The sequence below is a fragment of the Oryctolagus cuniculus genome, chromosome 7 (genome assembly GCF_051225735.1).
Source record: "Oryctolagus cuniculus isolate XC-2025 breed Fujian yellow rabbit chromosome 7, ASM5122573v1, whole genome shotgun sequence".
In the NCBI taxonomy this organism is placed as follows: domain Eukaryota; kingdom Metazoa; phylum Chordata; class Mammalia; order Lagomorpha; family Leporidae; genus Oryctolagus; species Oryctolagus cuniculus.
The window spans coordinates 70,824,414-70,842,161 of record NC_142873.1 but is presented as its reverse complement, the minus strand read 5'-3'; the positions used below and the strand labels follow the sequence as shown (position 1 = coordinate 70,842,161).

Below are 17,748 nucleotides of genomic sequence, written 5' to 3'. Positions count from 1 at the left end.
TTTCATCTGTTGGTGGACTCCCCAAATGGCTGCAAGGAGCCAGGACCTTTTTCCAGGTCTCCCAAATGGGTGAAAGGACCCAAATACTTGGGCCATCCTCTGCTGCTTTCCCAGGTCATCAGCAGGAAGCTGGATCAGAAGTGGGGCAGCCAGGGTTTGAACAAGCACCCTATGGGATGTCAGCACTGCAGGCAGTGGTTTAGCCCACTGTGCCATAGCACCGGCCCCTGTAGACTCAGTTTTATGACTGTCCTTACTCAGGTGGCTAAGTGGCTGATGCACCACCTCTCCCCCAACCTCCAAAAGACAGCAGAGTAAAACTCCAGTTACTGGGGAGCAAGACAGGAAAGGAAACTTAGAACCTTGCCTTGGAGCTCAGACCCAGGCTGCTGCTATGAGACCTGGTGCCAGATACAACCCGAAGGCCTCTATCCCCATCCTCTCACCTGTAGGCCACAGCCTGCAGGTAAGGTTTTCAAATTGTCCTGGCATCAGGGGGAGAACTGCATCCTTATTGGATAGACTTGTCCTAGTATCATGCTAACCTCATATGGACCTGGTTTGTACCCCTTGGGTTGTGCAGGGCTGCCGACTGAGACCTAGGTGTGTCTTGGTTTAGTGCCAACCTGAACAGCCAAGGGGCTGCCTTTTCACCCTTTCTCCATCCTTAGGAAGACGGTAAAGAACCACAGGACTGTGACTTGAGACTCTGCTGCTGGAATAAAACAACATCAGGCAGGTCCTAGTAGTCCTTGTCTCTGAGCCAGTTCCTGTGAGAGGAAACTCAACTTGTTCTAGTACCTAATAAAGTCCTATGGTTCCAGCTGGTCAAACTTAAATGCCAGCCAACATCACTTCTAGCTAGTTGCAGTGGCCACAAGCTGTGAGTCCATTTCAGCAGCAGACCATAGAATTCGGGCTTTGGACCTACCCCATGCTGTGTTGGTCTGGGTAGGCTATGTGCTCCAGGTATGATCTATCATTGCAGTGTTGGTAGCCAAAGGACTGAGTGTGGGGCTTGTGGGGAAGGATTATCCTTTTTTGACACCTCCTTGATCTATTGTGAGTGTCACAGCATCTGTGGATTTGAGATACATCTGAGCTCTGGGCATCACAGAGACATTGTCAGTGTGCTAGTGGGGAAGTTGTGGCAAACCTCAATTTAGAGCGCCACCTCGTGCTGAATTTGCAGAAAAGTCCATAGGCCTAGAGCAAATAAAAGGACTGCTTAGAATTTCTGAAAGGACTGCCACAAAGAAGCCAGGATAGGAAGAATGGTGGTGTGTGGGGGAATCCTTCAAAGCATATTTGACATCATACACAAACAAGCACAAAGAATTCTCAGGAAACCGTGTCATCACCAAACAAGGTTCCAGAAACCAACTACCTTGGATATGATATTATTAAAAGTTCATAAGAGGCCAGCGCTGCAGCTCACTAGGCTAATCGTCCGCCTGCGGCACCAGCACTCTGGGTTCTAGTCCCAGCTGGGGCACCGGATTCTGTCCCGGTTGCTCCTCTTCCAGTCCAGCTCTCTGCTGTGGCCCAGGAAGGCAGTAGGATGGCCCAAGTGCTTGGGCCCTGCACCCGCATGGAAGACCAGGAGGAAGCATCTGGCTCCTGGCTTCGGATTTTGGGGAGTGAACCAACAGAAGGAAGACCTTTCTCTCTGTCTCTCTCTCTCATTGTCTAACTCTGCCTGTCAAAAAAAAAGCTCATAAGAATTTAAAATAGCTGTTTTAAAGAAACTCAGCAAACCTCATGAGAACACAATGAAATGATTTACTATTGTAATAGAGTAGAATTAAATTGCACCCTAGATCAATTAACAGACATCTATAAAACTTTCCATCCAAAAGCGGCAACATACACATTCTTCCAAACAACACAGGCAAAGTTCTCCAGGATAGATCATACACATAGGTCACAAAAATAGTCTCAACAAATTTTTAAAAAATATAAATTATATCCAGCATCTTTCCTACCCATAATTCAGTAAAACTAGAAATCAGTACCAAAAATTTTGGAAACAACAAAAACACATGAAAATTAACTTACCCCTAAACAACCAATGGATCAAGGAAGAAATTAAGAAAGAAGTTTAATTGAAACAGGGGTTGGCATTGTGGTGAGCAGATATGGGCATTTGTTCCTTTCCTGGCTGGCTACTTCACTTTCAAAAACATAACAAATCTTTTTTTTTTTTTTTTTTTTTAAAGACACTAATAGGGGCCAGCACTGTGGAACAGCGGGTTAACATCCTGGCCAGAAGCACCTGCATCCCATATGGGCACCAGTTCAAGACCTGGCTGCTCCACTTCCAGTCCAGCTCTCTGCTGTGGCCTGGGAAAGCAGTAGAAGATGGCCCAAGTCCTTGGGCCCTTGCACCCATGTGGGAGCCCCGGAAGAAACTCCTGGCTCCTGGTTTGGATCGGCGCAGCTCCGGCTGTTGTGGCCAACTGGGGAGTGAATCAGCGTATGGAAGATCTCTCTCTCACTCTCTCTCTATGCCTCTCCTCTCTCTGTGTAACTCTGACTTTCAAATAAATAACTAAATCTTTAAAAAAAAAAAAAAGACACTAATAAAAGAAATGGACACAAAAAAATGAAAAAAATCCCATGTTCGTGGATTGGAAGAATCTGTATCATTAAAATGTCCATAATACCCAAAGTGATTTACAGATTCAATGCAATCCATATAAAATATTAATGACATGTTTCATAGAACTAGAAAAAACACTGCCAACATTTGTGTGGAACCACAAAAGGCCCTGAATAGACAAAGCAATCTTGAGTAAAAATTAAAAAAATAAAAGCCAGAGGAATTACACTACTGACTTAAAAGTATTACAGGGGCAGGCACTATGGTATAGCTGGTTAAGCTACCACTTACAATCTACAACCCATATCAGAGTGCCAGTCCAAATCCTGGCTGCTACTTCTGATCCATTTTCTGCTAACACATCCTGGGAGGCAGTGGATGATAGCCCAAGTGCTGGGGCCCCTGTAACTGCTGTGGAAGACACAGATGGAGTTCCAGATTCCTGGCTTTGGTCTGGCCCAGCCATGGCCATTGTGGGCATTTAGGGGGTGAATCAGTATGAATTTACTCTGATTTCAAGTAGACAAAATTAAAATAAATAAATTTAAATAGCCTGTATTAGCATAAAAACACACATCAACCAATAGAACAGAATAGAAATCCTAGCAGTAAACTCACACGTCTACAGTCAACTGATCTTTGACAAAGGGGCTAAGATGTGCAATGGAAAAAGGACAGTCTTTTTCAATAAATGATGCTAGTAAAAATGCATTTCTAGAGGCTGGTGCTGTGGCGAAGCACGTAAAGCCACTGCCTACAGTGCCAGCATCCCATATGGGCGCTGGTTCGAATCCTGGCTGCTCCTCTTCCAATCCAGTTCTCTGGGCCTGGGAAAGCAGTAGAAGATGACCCAAGTCCTTGGGCCCCTGCACCCACGTGGGAGACCTGGAAGAAGCTCCTGGCTCCTGGCTTCGGATCAGCTCAGCGCTGGCCATTGCAGCCATCTGGGGAGTGAACCAGTGGATGGAAGACCATCCCACCCACCACGTGCGCCTTTGCTCCTGTAATACTGCCTTTCAAATAAACAAATAAATAATTTTTTACAAAATGCATTTCCACATGCAGAAGAGTGAAGGTAGACTCCTATCTCTCACCATGTATGAAAAATCAACCCAAAATAGATTAAAGACCTCAAATGTTAAGACTTGAAACATTAGAAGAAAGCAGGAGAAACGCTTCAGGATACTGGAATGGACAAGCATTTTTGGGTCAGACTCTTAAAAAACACAGGAAACAGAAAGAAAAATAGACGAATGGTATTTCTTCAAACTAAAGAGCTTCTGCACAACAGAGTAAATAATCAACAGGATGAAAAGATAATCCACAGAGTAGGAGAAAATGTTTGCAACTTATACATCTGACAAAGGGTTAATACCTGAGTGTATAAGAAACTTAAATAATAGTAAAAAAACAAATAATTCAATAAAAAACAGATTTAAATAGACATTTCTCAAAGGAAGACATACAAATGGCCAATAGGTATGTGAAAAGATGCTCAGCATCACTAATCATCAAGGAAATGCAAAGATAATCGAAAATGAATCTTGATGTGAATGGAAGGGGAGAGGGAGTGGGAAAGGGGAGGGTTGTGGGTGGGAAGGACGGTAGAGGGGGGGAAGCCATTGTAATCCATAAGTCGTACTTTGGAAATTTATATTCATTAAATAAAAGTTTAAAAAAAAACCCAATGAGATATCAGCTCACTCCAGTTAGGTTATTATCAAAAAGATAAAAGATAACAAGTGTTGGCTAGAATGTGGACAAAAGGGAACTCTTATACATTGTCATTGGGAATGTAAATTAGTACAGTGATCATGGAAAAGTAGGGAGGTTCCTCAAAAAACCAGAAATAGAATTATCATAGGATCCAGAAATCCTGTGGCAGGGTATATACCTAAGGAAGATTAAGTCAATTCATTAAAGCAATATCTACATCCTATGTTTACTGTAGCATTATTCACATTAACCAAGAAATGCGATCAACTAAGTATCTATCAACTGATGAATGGATAAAGAAAATGTATTACATTTAGAGAACAGAATACTATTTGGTTATAAAAAGGATGACATCCTATCATTTGCAAAAACATGAATGGAACTATCTAGGTCATTATGTTGAGTGAGATAAATCCAACACAGAAAGACCAAGACTACATGACTTCACTCATCTACAGGACCTAAAAAAGTTGATCTGATAGAAGTATGAGAGTATAAAGATGGTTGTAGAGGCTAGGGAAAGGAGTAGGGGAGAGCTGGCTAAATGTTGATTCCCCGAGTATCAAGTTGTAGTTAGACAGGAATAAGAAGTCCTGGTGTTCTGTTTCACTGTAGAGGTACTATAGATAGTGGTAATGTGCTGTAGATTTCTCTCTCTCTCTCTCTCTTAAAAAAATTATTTATTTATTTGAAAGTCAGAGTTACACAGAGAGAGAAGGAAATGCAGAGAGAGAGAGAGAGAGAGAGAGAGATCTTCCATCTGCTGGTTTACTCCCCAGTTGGCTGCAATGGCCAGAGCTGTGCCAAATCCGAAGCCAGGAGCCAGGAGCTTCTTCCAGGTCTCCCACGTGGGTGCAGGGGCCCAAGGACTTGGGCCATCTTCTACTGCTTTCCCAAGCCATAGCACAGAGCTGGATCAGAAGAGGAGCAGCCGAGACTCGAATCAGCGTCCATGTGGGATGCTGGCACTGCGCAGCGACTTACCCACTATGCCACAGTGCTGGCCCCAGTTTTTTGCTCTTAAATAAAAAAAGTAAAAGAAAGAATTCTGAATGCTTTCACCATAAAGAAATGTTAAATTTTTCATGGGGCCGGCACTGTGGCATAGCGGGTAAAGCCGCTTCCTGAAGTGCCAGCATCCTATATAGGTACCAGTTCAAGTCCCGGCTGCTCCACTTCTGATCCAGCTCTCTGCTGTGGCCTGGGAAAGCAGTAGAGGATAGCCCAAGTGCTTGGGCCCTTGCACCCCCATGGGAGACCTGGATGAAGCTCCTGGCTCTTGGCTTCAGATCTGCGCAGCTCCAGCCACTGCGGCCAATTGGGGAGTGAAGCAGTGGATGGAAGACCTCTCTCTGCCTCTTCTTCTCTCTCTGTATAACTGACTTTCAAGTAAATAAATAAATATTTTAAAAAGTTTTTTTCAAGAAATAGATATATTTACTCTGCTTGAATATTACACAGTGGATAGACATTTACAAAAACATCACATGGCACCCATTAAAATGTACAAATTCTTTATTTTTTTTTTAATTTTTGACAGACAGAGTGGACAGTGAGAGAGAGAGACAGAGAGAAAGGTCTTTTTTGCCGTTGGTTCACCCTCCAACAGCCGCCCCGGCTGGCGTGCTGCGGCCAGCGCACCGCCCTGATCCAAAACCAGGAGCCAGGTGCTTATCCTGGTCTCCCATAGGGTGCAGGGCCCAAGCACTTGGGCCATCCTCCACTGCACTCCCGGGCCATAGCAGAGAGCTGGCCTGGAAGAGGGGCAACTGGGACAGAATCCGGTGCTCCAACCAGGACTAGAACCTGGTGTGCCGGCGCCGCAAGGCGGAGGATTAGCCTAGTGAGCCGCAGTGCCGGCTAAAATGTACAAATTCTTATGTGTCAGTTCAAAATAAAATTAAAGAAAAAATATAAGATCAGTGTCCTCAGTTTAAGAAAGTAAATGAATTGATATGACTGCACCAATGATATTCTTATGTGTATTTAAATATTTTATGACTATGACTATATACATAAATGTTCTTATAATTTCTCTATATATGTGTATTTAAATATTTTATGACTATGACTATATACATAAATGTTCTTATAATTTCTCTATATATGTTTTCTATATATGTTACTATTATATTCATTTTTAATATAAGGATTACTACACAAGATATGGTGATTTAACTTGTTTTTTTTTTCTCTCAACATCAGTTTTGAAATGTATAAATGTTGCTGTTTCTAGTGAAAGTCTCAAGATGTGAGAATTCGGTTAACACTTATACAAAAACCTGTCCAGTTAGCTAGGAAAGTTCTATGTTTTACTTCTGTCTCAGATATGGTCAGATTAACATTTGCATCACAGGTAAGTACACAAATGCATTTTGTGGATAGTGCAGAAAAGCAAGAGGGTCCTGCTTAGTGGGAGATTCTGTTTCTCTGAGTTAGAGTTCAAGCCACATCATCAGACTTTTGAAATTTTAAAATTGCTCAAGATTGAAGATAAAAATATTACTTTTACATAAGCATATATACATTTGTGTGCATACAGTGTGTGTAATTTGATAGATGAAAGATGAACCTCCATTGACTGGTTTCTCGGTAGTACCAGAACCATTTGCTTTTAGAAGACTGCAAAGATAATAAAGCTAAACAATCTAACAGTCCTAATTTCCCCTGTCTGAAAGCTGATATCTAGTAATGTAAAATGGTGTGAGTCCAAGGCACATGGATATTAGAGACACATTTTTGGTAATAAATAGTCCTAGGCTTAAGATTTCAGTTTAGTATCTTTTCCAGTATAAGCTCTGTTTTAAGTGAAGAAGCTAAGGGAAAAATGGCTTGATAGAAATACACATATTCACATAGCTTTTAGGAACAGAGACAATTCTAGGGCTAAAAATCATAAGAATTAGAAATAGAATAAAGAAATTGTATGTGTAAAGAAATTGTCCATGGGATCATCTATCTGTCCATGGGATCTATATATATATATACTGTATTACCTGCAAAAAGAACTATTATTGGTGAATTATAAACATTTCCCAGATGAATGCATAAAAAACTTACATTCATCTCTTTCTCAAAAAATCACTTTGGGCATGCGCCGTGGCTCAATAGGCTAATCCTCTGCCTTGCGGCGCCAGCACACTGGGTTCTAGTCCCGGTCGGGGCACCGGATTCTGTCCCAGTTGCCCCTCTTCCAGGCCAGCTCTCTGCTATGGCCCGGGAGTGCAGTGGAGGATGGCCCAAGTGCTTGGGCCCTGCACCCCATGGGAGACCAGGAGAAGCACCTGGCTCCTGCCATCGGATCAGCGCGGTGCGCCGGCTGCAGCGGCGGCCATTGGAGGGTGAACCAACGGCAAAGGAAGACCTTTCTCTCTCTGTCTCTCTCTCACACTGTCCACTCTGCCTGTCAAAAATAAAAAAATAAAAAAAAATTAAAAAAATCACTTTGTAAAAACTGATAAAGAGTTTTTCAATTACCACATGGACTATGCTTTATGATAATCAGTTACTCATTGAAAATGCCCTTATTAAGTAATGATTACAATCTAGGTTCTGCCCTCAATTCTAGTAATTTAAGAAATTAAAACTCTGACTCTGACCTCAATGAGATCAGTCTAGCCATCAACTGATGTCAATACTGTAACAATAATACAGTATGTTTTACGTTAAGTAGATTTTTCTCTAACTAAAAGCTTATGTTATTCATATAATAGCAAATCATTTTAATTAAGTATTTTTCTGCAATAAAATTTATAGCATTTCCTCATTAGTTTTACTTTTAACAATCACACATTTGAGAAATAAACTAGTTGATGGAAAATAATATCATAGGCACTTATATCTTTCTGACCTCTTGTGGAAGATCACATATATCTCTGTTCACAGCCAGTTCTAGTTTCTCCAAGCTGGCACAGTTACTTAGCTCCTTGGGGACAGTCTTGATTCTATTGTAGCTAAGAATGAGTTCCTGAAGCCTAGTGAGCAGTCCTACAAAAAATAATACACAATAGATGGCAGATGGATATAAAATAATGTTTTCCATTAAGTATAATATCATAACTTGCTTTTATCAGCAAATTCATAGTTAGTTTCTTCCATTTTTCCAGTCTCTATTGTACCCCTTCTTCAAACAGATTTACTGTGCTGTGAGCAAAAAAAATTTTAAAAACAGGACAGAGAAAGGTAGGAAGAAAGGAAGGAAGGGAGGGAGGAAGAGAGAGAGAGAGAGAAAGGAAGAAAGGGAGGGAGGGGGGAAATTCTGTTTTATCTATATTACATCTTCAGTAATTTTCTATTTTGGAGATTTTTCTTTTTTAATATTTACCTGTTCTCCTCTAAGGAGAATAGCTGAACCAGGAATATTGTTTCCAGAATCTCACATTGACGCCTCATCCTCAATTACTTCAGTAAACTCAGAAGCTTGGATCTCCTAGAAGCTTTCACTTGGATTAAATTTTTAAAATGTTCTCAAGATTCAAGGCTATATAAAGATGAGATTTGTATTCCATGTACTGAAAACACATTTGTGCTTGGATAAACTAACACACGAATGAAGCAATCTTTCTTACCAATTCCTCGAGGAATCTCTGAAATTATGTTTCGAGATAAATCTAGCACAATGAGGTTCTGGAATCTTCCAATGAATTCAGGAATTTTCAATAAACCAGTTCTGTGAAGTTGCCATTCTTGTAGCTGATTGAGTTTCAGTAGAGAAGAAGGCAGAGTCTAAACTCCAGTGAAAGAAATAACAGGGTCATTGTGTTACTTAACAAGTTACTTTAATATCCTGCGACACTGCATGGTGATGTTATTTGATTTGTAAAAATTTGTATTTTTTTCCTGGATTGGCTACATTTCAAAGCACTTTGAGTTGCTTATAAGTTTTCAGACCATTACAGTTTTGTTTGCCAAACCCTCAAACCCCAATTCAAACATATCTTGTTCAATAACATACACACACATAGAAGTATGTCCTGAAGATTCTGTTGCATTAGGTTTTCCTATAATACATAAGCTATTAAATTAGAATATCAAAAATGACTTTAATCAATAATTCAAACTTCTCTTCTACTTCTGTTTATTTTGTGTGAGTTAAATTTTTAAAGAATTTTTAAAAATATTTTATTTATTGATTTGAGAGGAGGCGCTACAGGCAGAGAGAGGGAGAGACAGAGAGAAATGTCTTCCATCCTCTGGTTCACTCCCCAGATGGCCACAACAGCTAGAGCTGGGCCAATTCAAAGCCAGAGCCAGGAGCTTCTTCTAGGTCTCCCACGTGGGCACAGGAGCCCAAGAGCTTAGGCCATCTTCTACTGCTTTCCCAGGCCATAGCAGAGAGCTGGATCAGAAGAACAGCTGTGACACAAACCAGCGCCTATGTGGGATGCTGGCACCACAGGCAGGAGCTTAGCCCACTATGCCATAGTGTTGGTCCCAAAGATTTTTTTAAACTTAAGGTTTTTAAGAGTTCCAACTCTTCTGATCTCTATGCCTGTTCCAATGCACCATAAAATAGCCAGGAGAGAAATAAAAGATTTAACCTCAAAGTTAAATATATCTATATTATGAAAACAAATACTGACCCAAAGATTGGAAGCCCTAGTAAAAATTAGAGTATGCCTAATGGCATTAAGCAATGGTATTTCTGTGTGTATGGGTGTGATGGTGACAGAGAAAGACTATGAATCATGTAATAGACCTAAGAACAACAACAACAAAATCACATTTCCATTTTGTGGACTGTTTACGCATTTCTTTGGAAAAGCCATATAATCATTTTTATGGGAAATGAGAAACTGCTTATTAGAAGGACTAGCAGGAGAAGTACTACAAATGACTTAAGTTCAGGCAGAGTTGAAGCACATTGAAACTGTGCAAAACAACTATGAAGTTATGTTTCTTTTCAGTGGTTCATGCTGCCCAAATTAATTTGGTGGATTATTAAAATTGGATTTTCCAGCTATCCCACTCTTTGTTATACCATGTTAGAATCATTCTCTCAACTCTTCCACAAAATTCAAGGTGCCAAACATTGCTTTCCTGATGCTTACCTTCCATTCCTCCTTTTCTATCTTCAGAATGACTCTTCCATCCTCCCTTGTGACTTTTTCTTTTAGCTTGGTTAAGCACACTCGTTCTTCCCAGATCCTCACTAGCCTAGGAGACCAGAAAATCATTTTAGTTCATAGATATTGACACAAGTAGGATTAGTTTTATTTATTTTCTAAAGCAATATTATTTTTTTTTTTAAGATTTATTTAGTTATCTGAAAGAGATACAGAGAGGCAGAGGCAGAGAGAGAGAGGAAAAGGTCTTCCATCTGCTGGTTCACTCCCCAAATGGCCACAACAGCCAGAACTGGGCCAATACGAAGCCAGGAGCTTCTTCTGGGTTTATCATGTGAGTGCAGGGGCCCAAGGACTTGGGCCATCTTCTGCTGTTTCCTAGGCCATAACAGAGAGCTGGTTGTAAGTGGAGCAGCCGGGACTCGAACCAGCGCCCATGTGAGATGCTGGCACTGCAGGCAACAGCTTTACCCACTACACCACAACACCGGCCCCTCATTTTGTTTTTAAAACAACCCATCAGAGACAATCATTTGACCAATTGTATCTGGAAATCAGACAAAAATTTATTTTGCAAGACATAAATATAAGTAGCACCACAAATGCCCTATTTTTAAATTTCTGAAAAGTATTGTAGCTCTCCATTGATTTTATTTACAATAGCTTTTTTGAAGATACAATTCAGGGGCCGATGCTGTTGTGTAGTGCTAAAAGTTACCACCTGCAGTGCCAGCATCCCATATGGACGCCGATTCAAGTACTGGATACTCCACTTCCAATACAGCTCTCTGCTACGGCCTGGGAAAGCAGTAGAAGATGGCCCAGGTCCTTCCTGGCTTTGGTCTGGCCTAGCTCCAACCATCAAGGTCAACTGGGGAATGAACCAGCAGAAGGAAGACCTCTCTTTCTCTCTGTGTGTAATTCTGCCTTTCAAATAAATAAATAATTCTTTTAAAAAAAGATAGAATTCATATGCCATGTCATTTTTTAAAGTATACAGTTTAGTGCATTTTGCTATATTCACAGCATGAGCAACCATCACTGCTATCTAATATCAAAATATTTTATCACTCAGAAAAGAAATTCCATACCCTTTAGCAGTTCCTCTCTATTTCTCCATCTCCTGCTCCCTGACAATCTATTATACTTTTTTGTCTCTATGGTTTTACCCTACTCAAGACATTTCCAACAAGTGACATTATAGGACACGTGGACTTTCATGTCAGGCCTCTTAGCACTGTTTTATTCCAAGTTTATCCATGCTGTAGGCATGTATCAGTACTTGATTCCTTTTTATTATAGTGAAATGATTCCACTCTATGTGTCTACCAAATGTATCTACCATGTATAACCAATATGTTTATTTGTTCATCAGTCGATGGACATTTGGGTTAATTCCACTTCTAGTTATTCTGAATAATGCTATGGACATCTATCTACAAGTTCTTATGTGAATTGTTCACTAAAAAGCTATTGGAAGCTATTGTGAATGAGGCTCCTCCCCTGTGACCCAACAGACCTGCCTAAACATCAAAATTGGAGCTGAAGTTTCATTTCACCAAACTGAAAATAAGTTATGTGACCTTTTGAGAAACAGGAGAGACAGATAACAGCCAAATTTTGCAAATAGGCCAATTTCATAATGGGCCAACTTCATAATGAAGTTCCCTCTGTCACAACCCTTACACTAACAAAATAACCTCATATTAAAGGGTTATTTTTTTGTTATTCTGTATCCATGTCCCTGCCTTACAAGGATCATAACTTTGAAATGACCAATCTACTTTTTGTTTCTTGTATTTGCTTTTGTAAAGCCCTTCTCTATCTATAAGACCAACTTCTTCCACAGGGCCAATGTAACACTTATTATGACATGAAGTGTTGCCTGACTCTAGACAGAAAAAAAATCCAATTAAGGTCTTTAAACTAAATTGTTGTAAGTTTGTCCATTGATAGATTACGTTTTCATGATCCTAGGAGTAGAATTGCTGGGCCACAGAGTAACACTAGACATCGACAGTGGACATTGTCCAACTGTTTCCAAATTGACTGCAACCTTTTAAGTCCCCACAGCAGTGCATCAAGGTTCCAACTTCTCTGTATCCTCAATATTTAATCACTCTTGATCTTTTTATTATAGCCTCCTAGAGGGTATGAATGGTATCTCGTTAGGGGCTTGATTTGCAATTTCCTGGTGATTAATCCATAAGTGTTTAATAAGTTTATGTAATGGCTCAGAAATAATATAGTTCAGCTTCAGAGTTACATTGCATGTTACTGGAGTGGGCATTGTGGTGCATTGGGGTTAGGCCGCCATTTGGGACATCCACATCCTATATCAGAGTATCAGGTCGAGTCCCGGCCACTCTGCTTGCCATCCAGCTTCTTTCTAATGCATTCTGAAAGGCAGCAGATCATAGCTGAACTGTGTGGACCTCTGTCACTCATGTGGAAAACAGGGATAGAGTTCCAGGCTCCTTGGCTGTGCTCCTGGCTGTCTCAGCCCCTGCTCTTATGAGCATTTGGGGAATGAACTAGCCGATGGAAGATAGCCTTCTATCTCTCTTTGTTGCTCTACCTTTCAAATAAATAGACTTTAAAAATAGTTAATGGAAAATGGAATTAAAAGGTAAGGGATTTTTGGTATAAAAAATCTGAAATCCATACATGGTTTTTCATAATACACATTTCCACGAACATTTTGAAGACTGTTTGTACAGGTACTTGTGTGTTTTGTGACTCACATCCCTTAATCACATTTAATTGAGTCAGGTGTTCCTTTAAGAAATTCATTAACAAAGCATTTAATAAATAATCTTTTTTAAAAATAATTGTGATGTGGGCCTGGTGCTGTGGCACAGCAGGTTGATGCCCTGGCCTGAAGCACTGGCATCCCAAACCAACACTGGTTCGAGACCCTGCTGCTTCACTTCCTATCCAGCTCTCTGCTGTAGCCTGGGAAAGCAGTAGAAGATGGCCCAACTCCTTGGGCCCCTTACACCCGCATGGGAGACCCGGAGGAGGCACCTGGCTCCTGGCACAGCTCCGGCCATTGGATGGAGGACTTCTCTCTCTCTGCCTGTCCTCTCTCAGTGTAACTTTGACTTCCAAATGAATAAATAAATAAATAAATCTCTTTTTTTAAATAAAAAAAATTTTAAAAATTGTGATGTTACAAATGTTCACTAATTCAAAAGAATAAATATGTTAGAGCCTACTTTTGTTGAAATTCCTTCTCTCGTCTCAGGTCTTCATTGTGTTTCTGTATTCTTTTTTCCCAAACCTCCTTTACAGCATTGACAGCACCAGTACAAGCCACAGTTTCGGTCATGATTTCTCCACATTGTCACGGAGTCATTAACTTCATTAGGTTCCCAATAACTGAATTACAGATGCCGTGTCAGGAAAGACCCAACTGTATGAGAATATAAAAGCAATATTTCAGGGTGTTTAGTGAGTACTAGTATGACCAGAAGAGCTCATCGTTATTGAATATCTTTCATGTTCCCAAAACTATGTTACAGACTTTATAAGCCATATCTCACTTTTAAAACCCTTATAAAACACTATGATATCGACATTTTATTGTCTCTAATATATTGATGAGAAAACTGAGCCTTAAAGGAGATTAACAATTTGCTCAAGCTCTTATAACTAATATGTGGCAGAGGTGGGAACTGATGCCAAATCTACTTTTATTTTTATACTGTAATTCACAATAATGAAAATTGCAAACAGCCAACTATAGGAAAATAGTTAATACTGCATATATAAAATAAGATCTTGGGATATCTATCTAATCTGGATGCCATAGGCATAAACTGGAAATCAGTTAACTGATAACATATATTGCAGTTATTTGCTCTGATTTAAAAATAAATTGCAGGGGCCAGCACCGTGGCACACCAGGTTAATCCTCCACCTGAGGTGCCAGCATCCCATATGGGCACTGGTTCTAGTCCCGGTTGCTCCTCTTCCAGTCCAACTCTCTGCTATGGCCTGGGAAAGCAGTGGAGGATGGCCCAAGTGCTTGGGCCCCTGCACCTGCATGGGAGACCAGGAGGAGGCTCCTGTCCCCTGGCTTCAGATCGGCGCAGCTTCTGCCGTTGCGGCCATTTTGGGGGTGAACCAACAGAAGGAAAACCTTTCTCTCTGTCTCTCTCTCTCACTGTCTGTAACTCTACCTGTCAAATAAATAAATAAAAATAAATAAATAAATTGCAAATGGACAGATGCAGTATTGAGGACTGTGACCTGAATCTCAGAAATAAGAGGAAAATACCTAATACTAGGGGAATGGTTAAGTGAATTATGGTAGATCCAATTGATGGAATATCCTACAAGCTTACAAATAATAGTATTGATTTTTTAGCAAATTGGCAATAACGAAAGAATTTGATTAAAAATCATTTGAATGATTTCCTCCCAAATTCAGGAAGAGAAATACATGCACAATCATTATTTCTTTTCAATGTTATACTGGAAAGCCATAATGCAAGAAAGTAAATAGAAATATATAAAGTTGGAAAGGGAAGAAATTAAATCTGTAATAGCATAGGGAAACAGGCACTTTCATACACTGCTGGTGGCAGGTTATATTACTATATTCTTTTCGGAGAGAGATTTTGCAATATTTATTAAACTAACAAAGGTGTATTCACCCTTCAAGAAATTTACAATACAAATATTTTCAAATATAAAATGACATATTCCAAAGTTACACATTGCAGTGCTTTTTTTTCTTTCTTTTTTCTTTTTTTGACAGACAGAGTGGACAATGAGAGAGAGAGACAGAGAGAAAGGTCTTCCTTTTTCCGTTGGTTCACCCTCCAATGGCCGCTGCGGCCGGCGCGCTGCGCTGATCCGAAGCCAGGAGCCAGGTGCTTCTTCCTGGTCTCCCATACGGGTGCAGGGCCCAAGCACTTGAGCCATCCTCCACTGCACTCCTGGGCCACAGCAGAGAGATGGACTGGAAGAGGAGCAACCGGGACAGAACCAGCGCCCCAACCAGGACTAGAACCCAGTGTGCCGGCACCGGCAGTGCTTTTTAAAATTTATTTGTAAAAAGGGAGCAAACTTCATGTATTTCATACATACAGTTTTTAAAATTTTTTTAAAATTTTATTTAAGGTATGCAAATTTCATGTATTTCATATATACAGTTTTATGAGCATAATGATACTTCCCACCCTATCCTCTCTCCCTTACTCACTCCCACCCTCTCTCCTTCTCTTTTTTCTTTTAATTTTTACAATGAAATATTTTCAATTTTCTTTTTTTTTTTTTTTTGTGAAGTAATAAGGTTTTATTTGGGATAGGGATCTGTCAGCACAGCAGGGACAGACAGAGAGTGCCCAGTCACTCAGACTAGGGGAGAGCAAGGTTACAATGATTAAATGGAGAGAATACACCTAGACAGGCCAGACAGGTGGCTGAGCAGAGAGCAGAGGGCTGAGTACTCAATTTTGTTTATAGTCACAAGCTTAACCCTCCACTAAATACAGAATTCAACAAGTAATAAGTAGAAAAACCACTGTTCCACAAGACTGTAGACAAGAGCAATAAAAATTAATCAAATCTCAAAATGTCAATTTTGCTCAAATACATTACATTTTTGGACTCTGTATATTAGTTACCACAAATCAGGGAAAACATATTTTATTTGTCTTTTTGGAATTGGCTTATTTCACTAAGCATAATGGTCTTCAGTGGAACCCATTTTGTTGCAAAAGATGGGATTTCACTCCTTTTTATGGCTGAGTAGTATTCCATTGTGTATATATACTATAATTTCTTTATCCAGTCATCAGTTGATGAACCTCTGGTTGATTCCATATCTTAGCTATTGTGATTTGAGCTGCAATAAACATGGGATTACAGATAACTGTTTCATATGATAATTTCATTTCCTGGCTGGCGCTGTGGCTCACTAGGCTAATCCTCAACCTGTGGCACCGGCACACTGGGTTCTAGTCCCGGTTGGGGCACCGGATTCTGTCCCAGTTGCTCCTCTTCCTGTCCAGCTCTGCATGGGAGGCCAGGAGGAAGAACCTGGCTCCTGGCTTCATATTGGTGTAGCTCCAGCTGTGGTGGCTATTTGAGGGGTGAACCAATGGAAGAAAGACCTTTCTCTCTGTCTCTCTCTCACTGTGTAACTATATCTGTCAAATTAATTAATTTAAAAAAAATTGTGATCCCTGGGAGCTCTAGGCTTCCTGACCTAGATACTCCTCCACATGGCTGGTTCCTGGTGCTCGGTATGAACCCGTATTTACCTCTCTCTCTTAAATAATACTCTCTGCCTCTGCTTTGCTGCCGGTGATAAGCGGTAGATAGCAGTTCAAGGTGCTTGCTGCACGTGGCTTTTGGCCTACTCTCTGAGTGGTATGGACGCTACCCTAGTTTCCAGACTTTCCCCTCTCTCTAACCTGAACTAAAGCCCTCAATTTCCTAGATACCTTTCACATTAAATAAAAGCCTAAAACGTACCATGCTGCCTTGTTTATCTGTGCCGGTATTTAGAATTCTCTAAATATTAGGCAAGAACCCTCTTGGGCTTGTTAATATTGGGGATTTATTAATAAGCCCATGGTGAAATCGTATGGCACCCCAAATTCTGGTAGCATATGTGGCACCCCAGATAGCACTTCTGGGGAACTTTAAGGGGCCACACTTTTGTGTGAATTTTAGGGGTCATGTCCGATTTCAACACCACTGCCTCCTGGAGTTCACATAGGCAAGAAGCTAGAATCAGAAACAGAACTGGGACTCAAACCCAGGCACTCCAGTGTGAGATGTTGGCATTACAGTTACAATCAGAACTGCTGCACCAGACACTTGCCCTGATATTAAAATATTTTACCAGTGGGAAAAGAAATCAAGAGATACACTAAAAATCAGGATATTATTCTTTTTATTTTTACTTTTTTAAAAAAAAGATTTATTATTTATTTGAAAGGCATATATATAGAGAGAGAGAGAGTGAGAGACAGAGAGACAGAGAGAGACAGAGAGATAGAGAGATCTTCCATTTGCTGGTCTACTCCCCAAATGGCAGCAATGGCTGAGGCTGGGCCAGGCTCAGGCCAGGAGCCAGGAGATTCATCCAGGTCTCCTACATGGGTATAGGCACCCAAGGACTTGGGCTATCCTCTGCTGCTTTCCCAGATACATGAGCAGGGAGCTGGATCAAAAGTTGAGCAGCAAGTACTCACATCGGCACCTATATGAGATGCTGGCATCAAAGGTGGCGCCTTAACCTGCCACAATGCCGGCTCTAGGATCTAACTCTTTTTTTTTTTTAATTTTTATTTAATGAATATAAATTTCCAAAGTACAGATTATGGATTACAATGGCTTCCCCCC

The 17,748-nt window shown here is 40.5% G+C and overlaps 2 protein-coding genes across 4 annotated transcripts in view; one reads left to right on the top strand and one right to left on the bottom strand.

Annotated features, from left to right (window-relative positions):
* TRMT13 (tRNA methyltransferase 13) overlaps positions 1 to 2,615 on the top strand; it is a 30,570-nt gene extending 27,955 nt beyond the window's left edge. The window contains exon 10 of the mRNA XM_089300296.1: positions 2,220 to 2,615. Coding sequence (XP_089156422.1) covers positions 2,220 to 2,257 — 38 coding nt within the window. The 3' untranslated portion in view covers positions 2,258 to 2,615. The remainder of the gene's footprint in view (positions 1 to 2,219) is intronic.
* LRRC39 (leucine rich repeat containing 39) overlaps positions 1 to 17,748 on the bottom strand; it is a 30,292-nt gene that overhangs the window by 9,499 nt on the left and 3,045 nt on the right. For 2 of the 3 annotated variants that reach the window (XM_002715469.6, XM_089300299.1), the window contains exons 2-5: positions 13,602 to 13,798; positions 10,369 to 10,474; positions 8,887 to 9,043; positions 8,169 to 8,305 (exon numbers count right to left, since the gene is read on the bottom strand). In XM_002715469.6, coding sequence (XP_002715515.2) covers positions 8,169 to 8,305; positions 8,887 to 9,043; positions 10,369 to 10,474; positions 13,602 to 13,714 — 513 coding nt within the window. In that variant the 5' untranslated portion in view covers positions 13,715 to 13,798. Of the gene's footprint in view, positions 1 to 8,138; positions 8,306 to 8,886; positions 9,044 to 10,368; positions 10,475 to 13,601; positions 13,799 to 17,748 lie in introns of those variants that run through there. The other variant, XM_089300300.1, reaches the window with a different exon arrangement.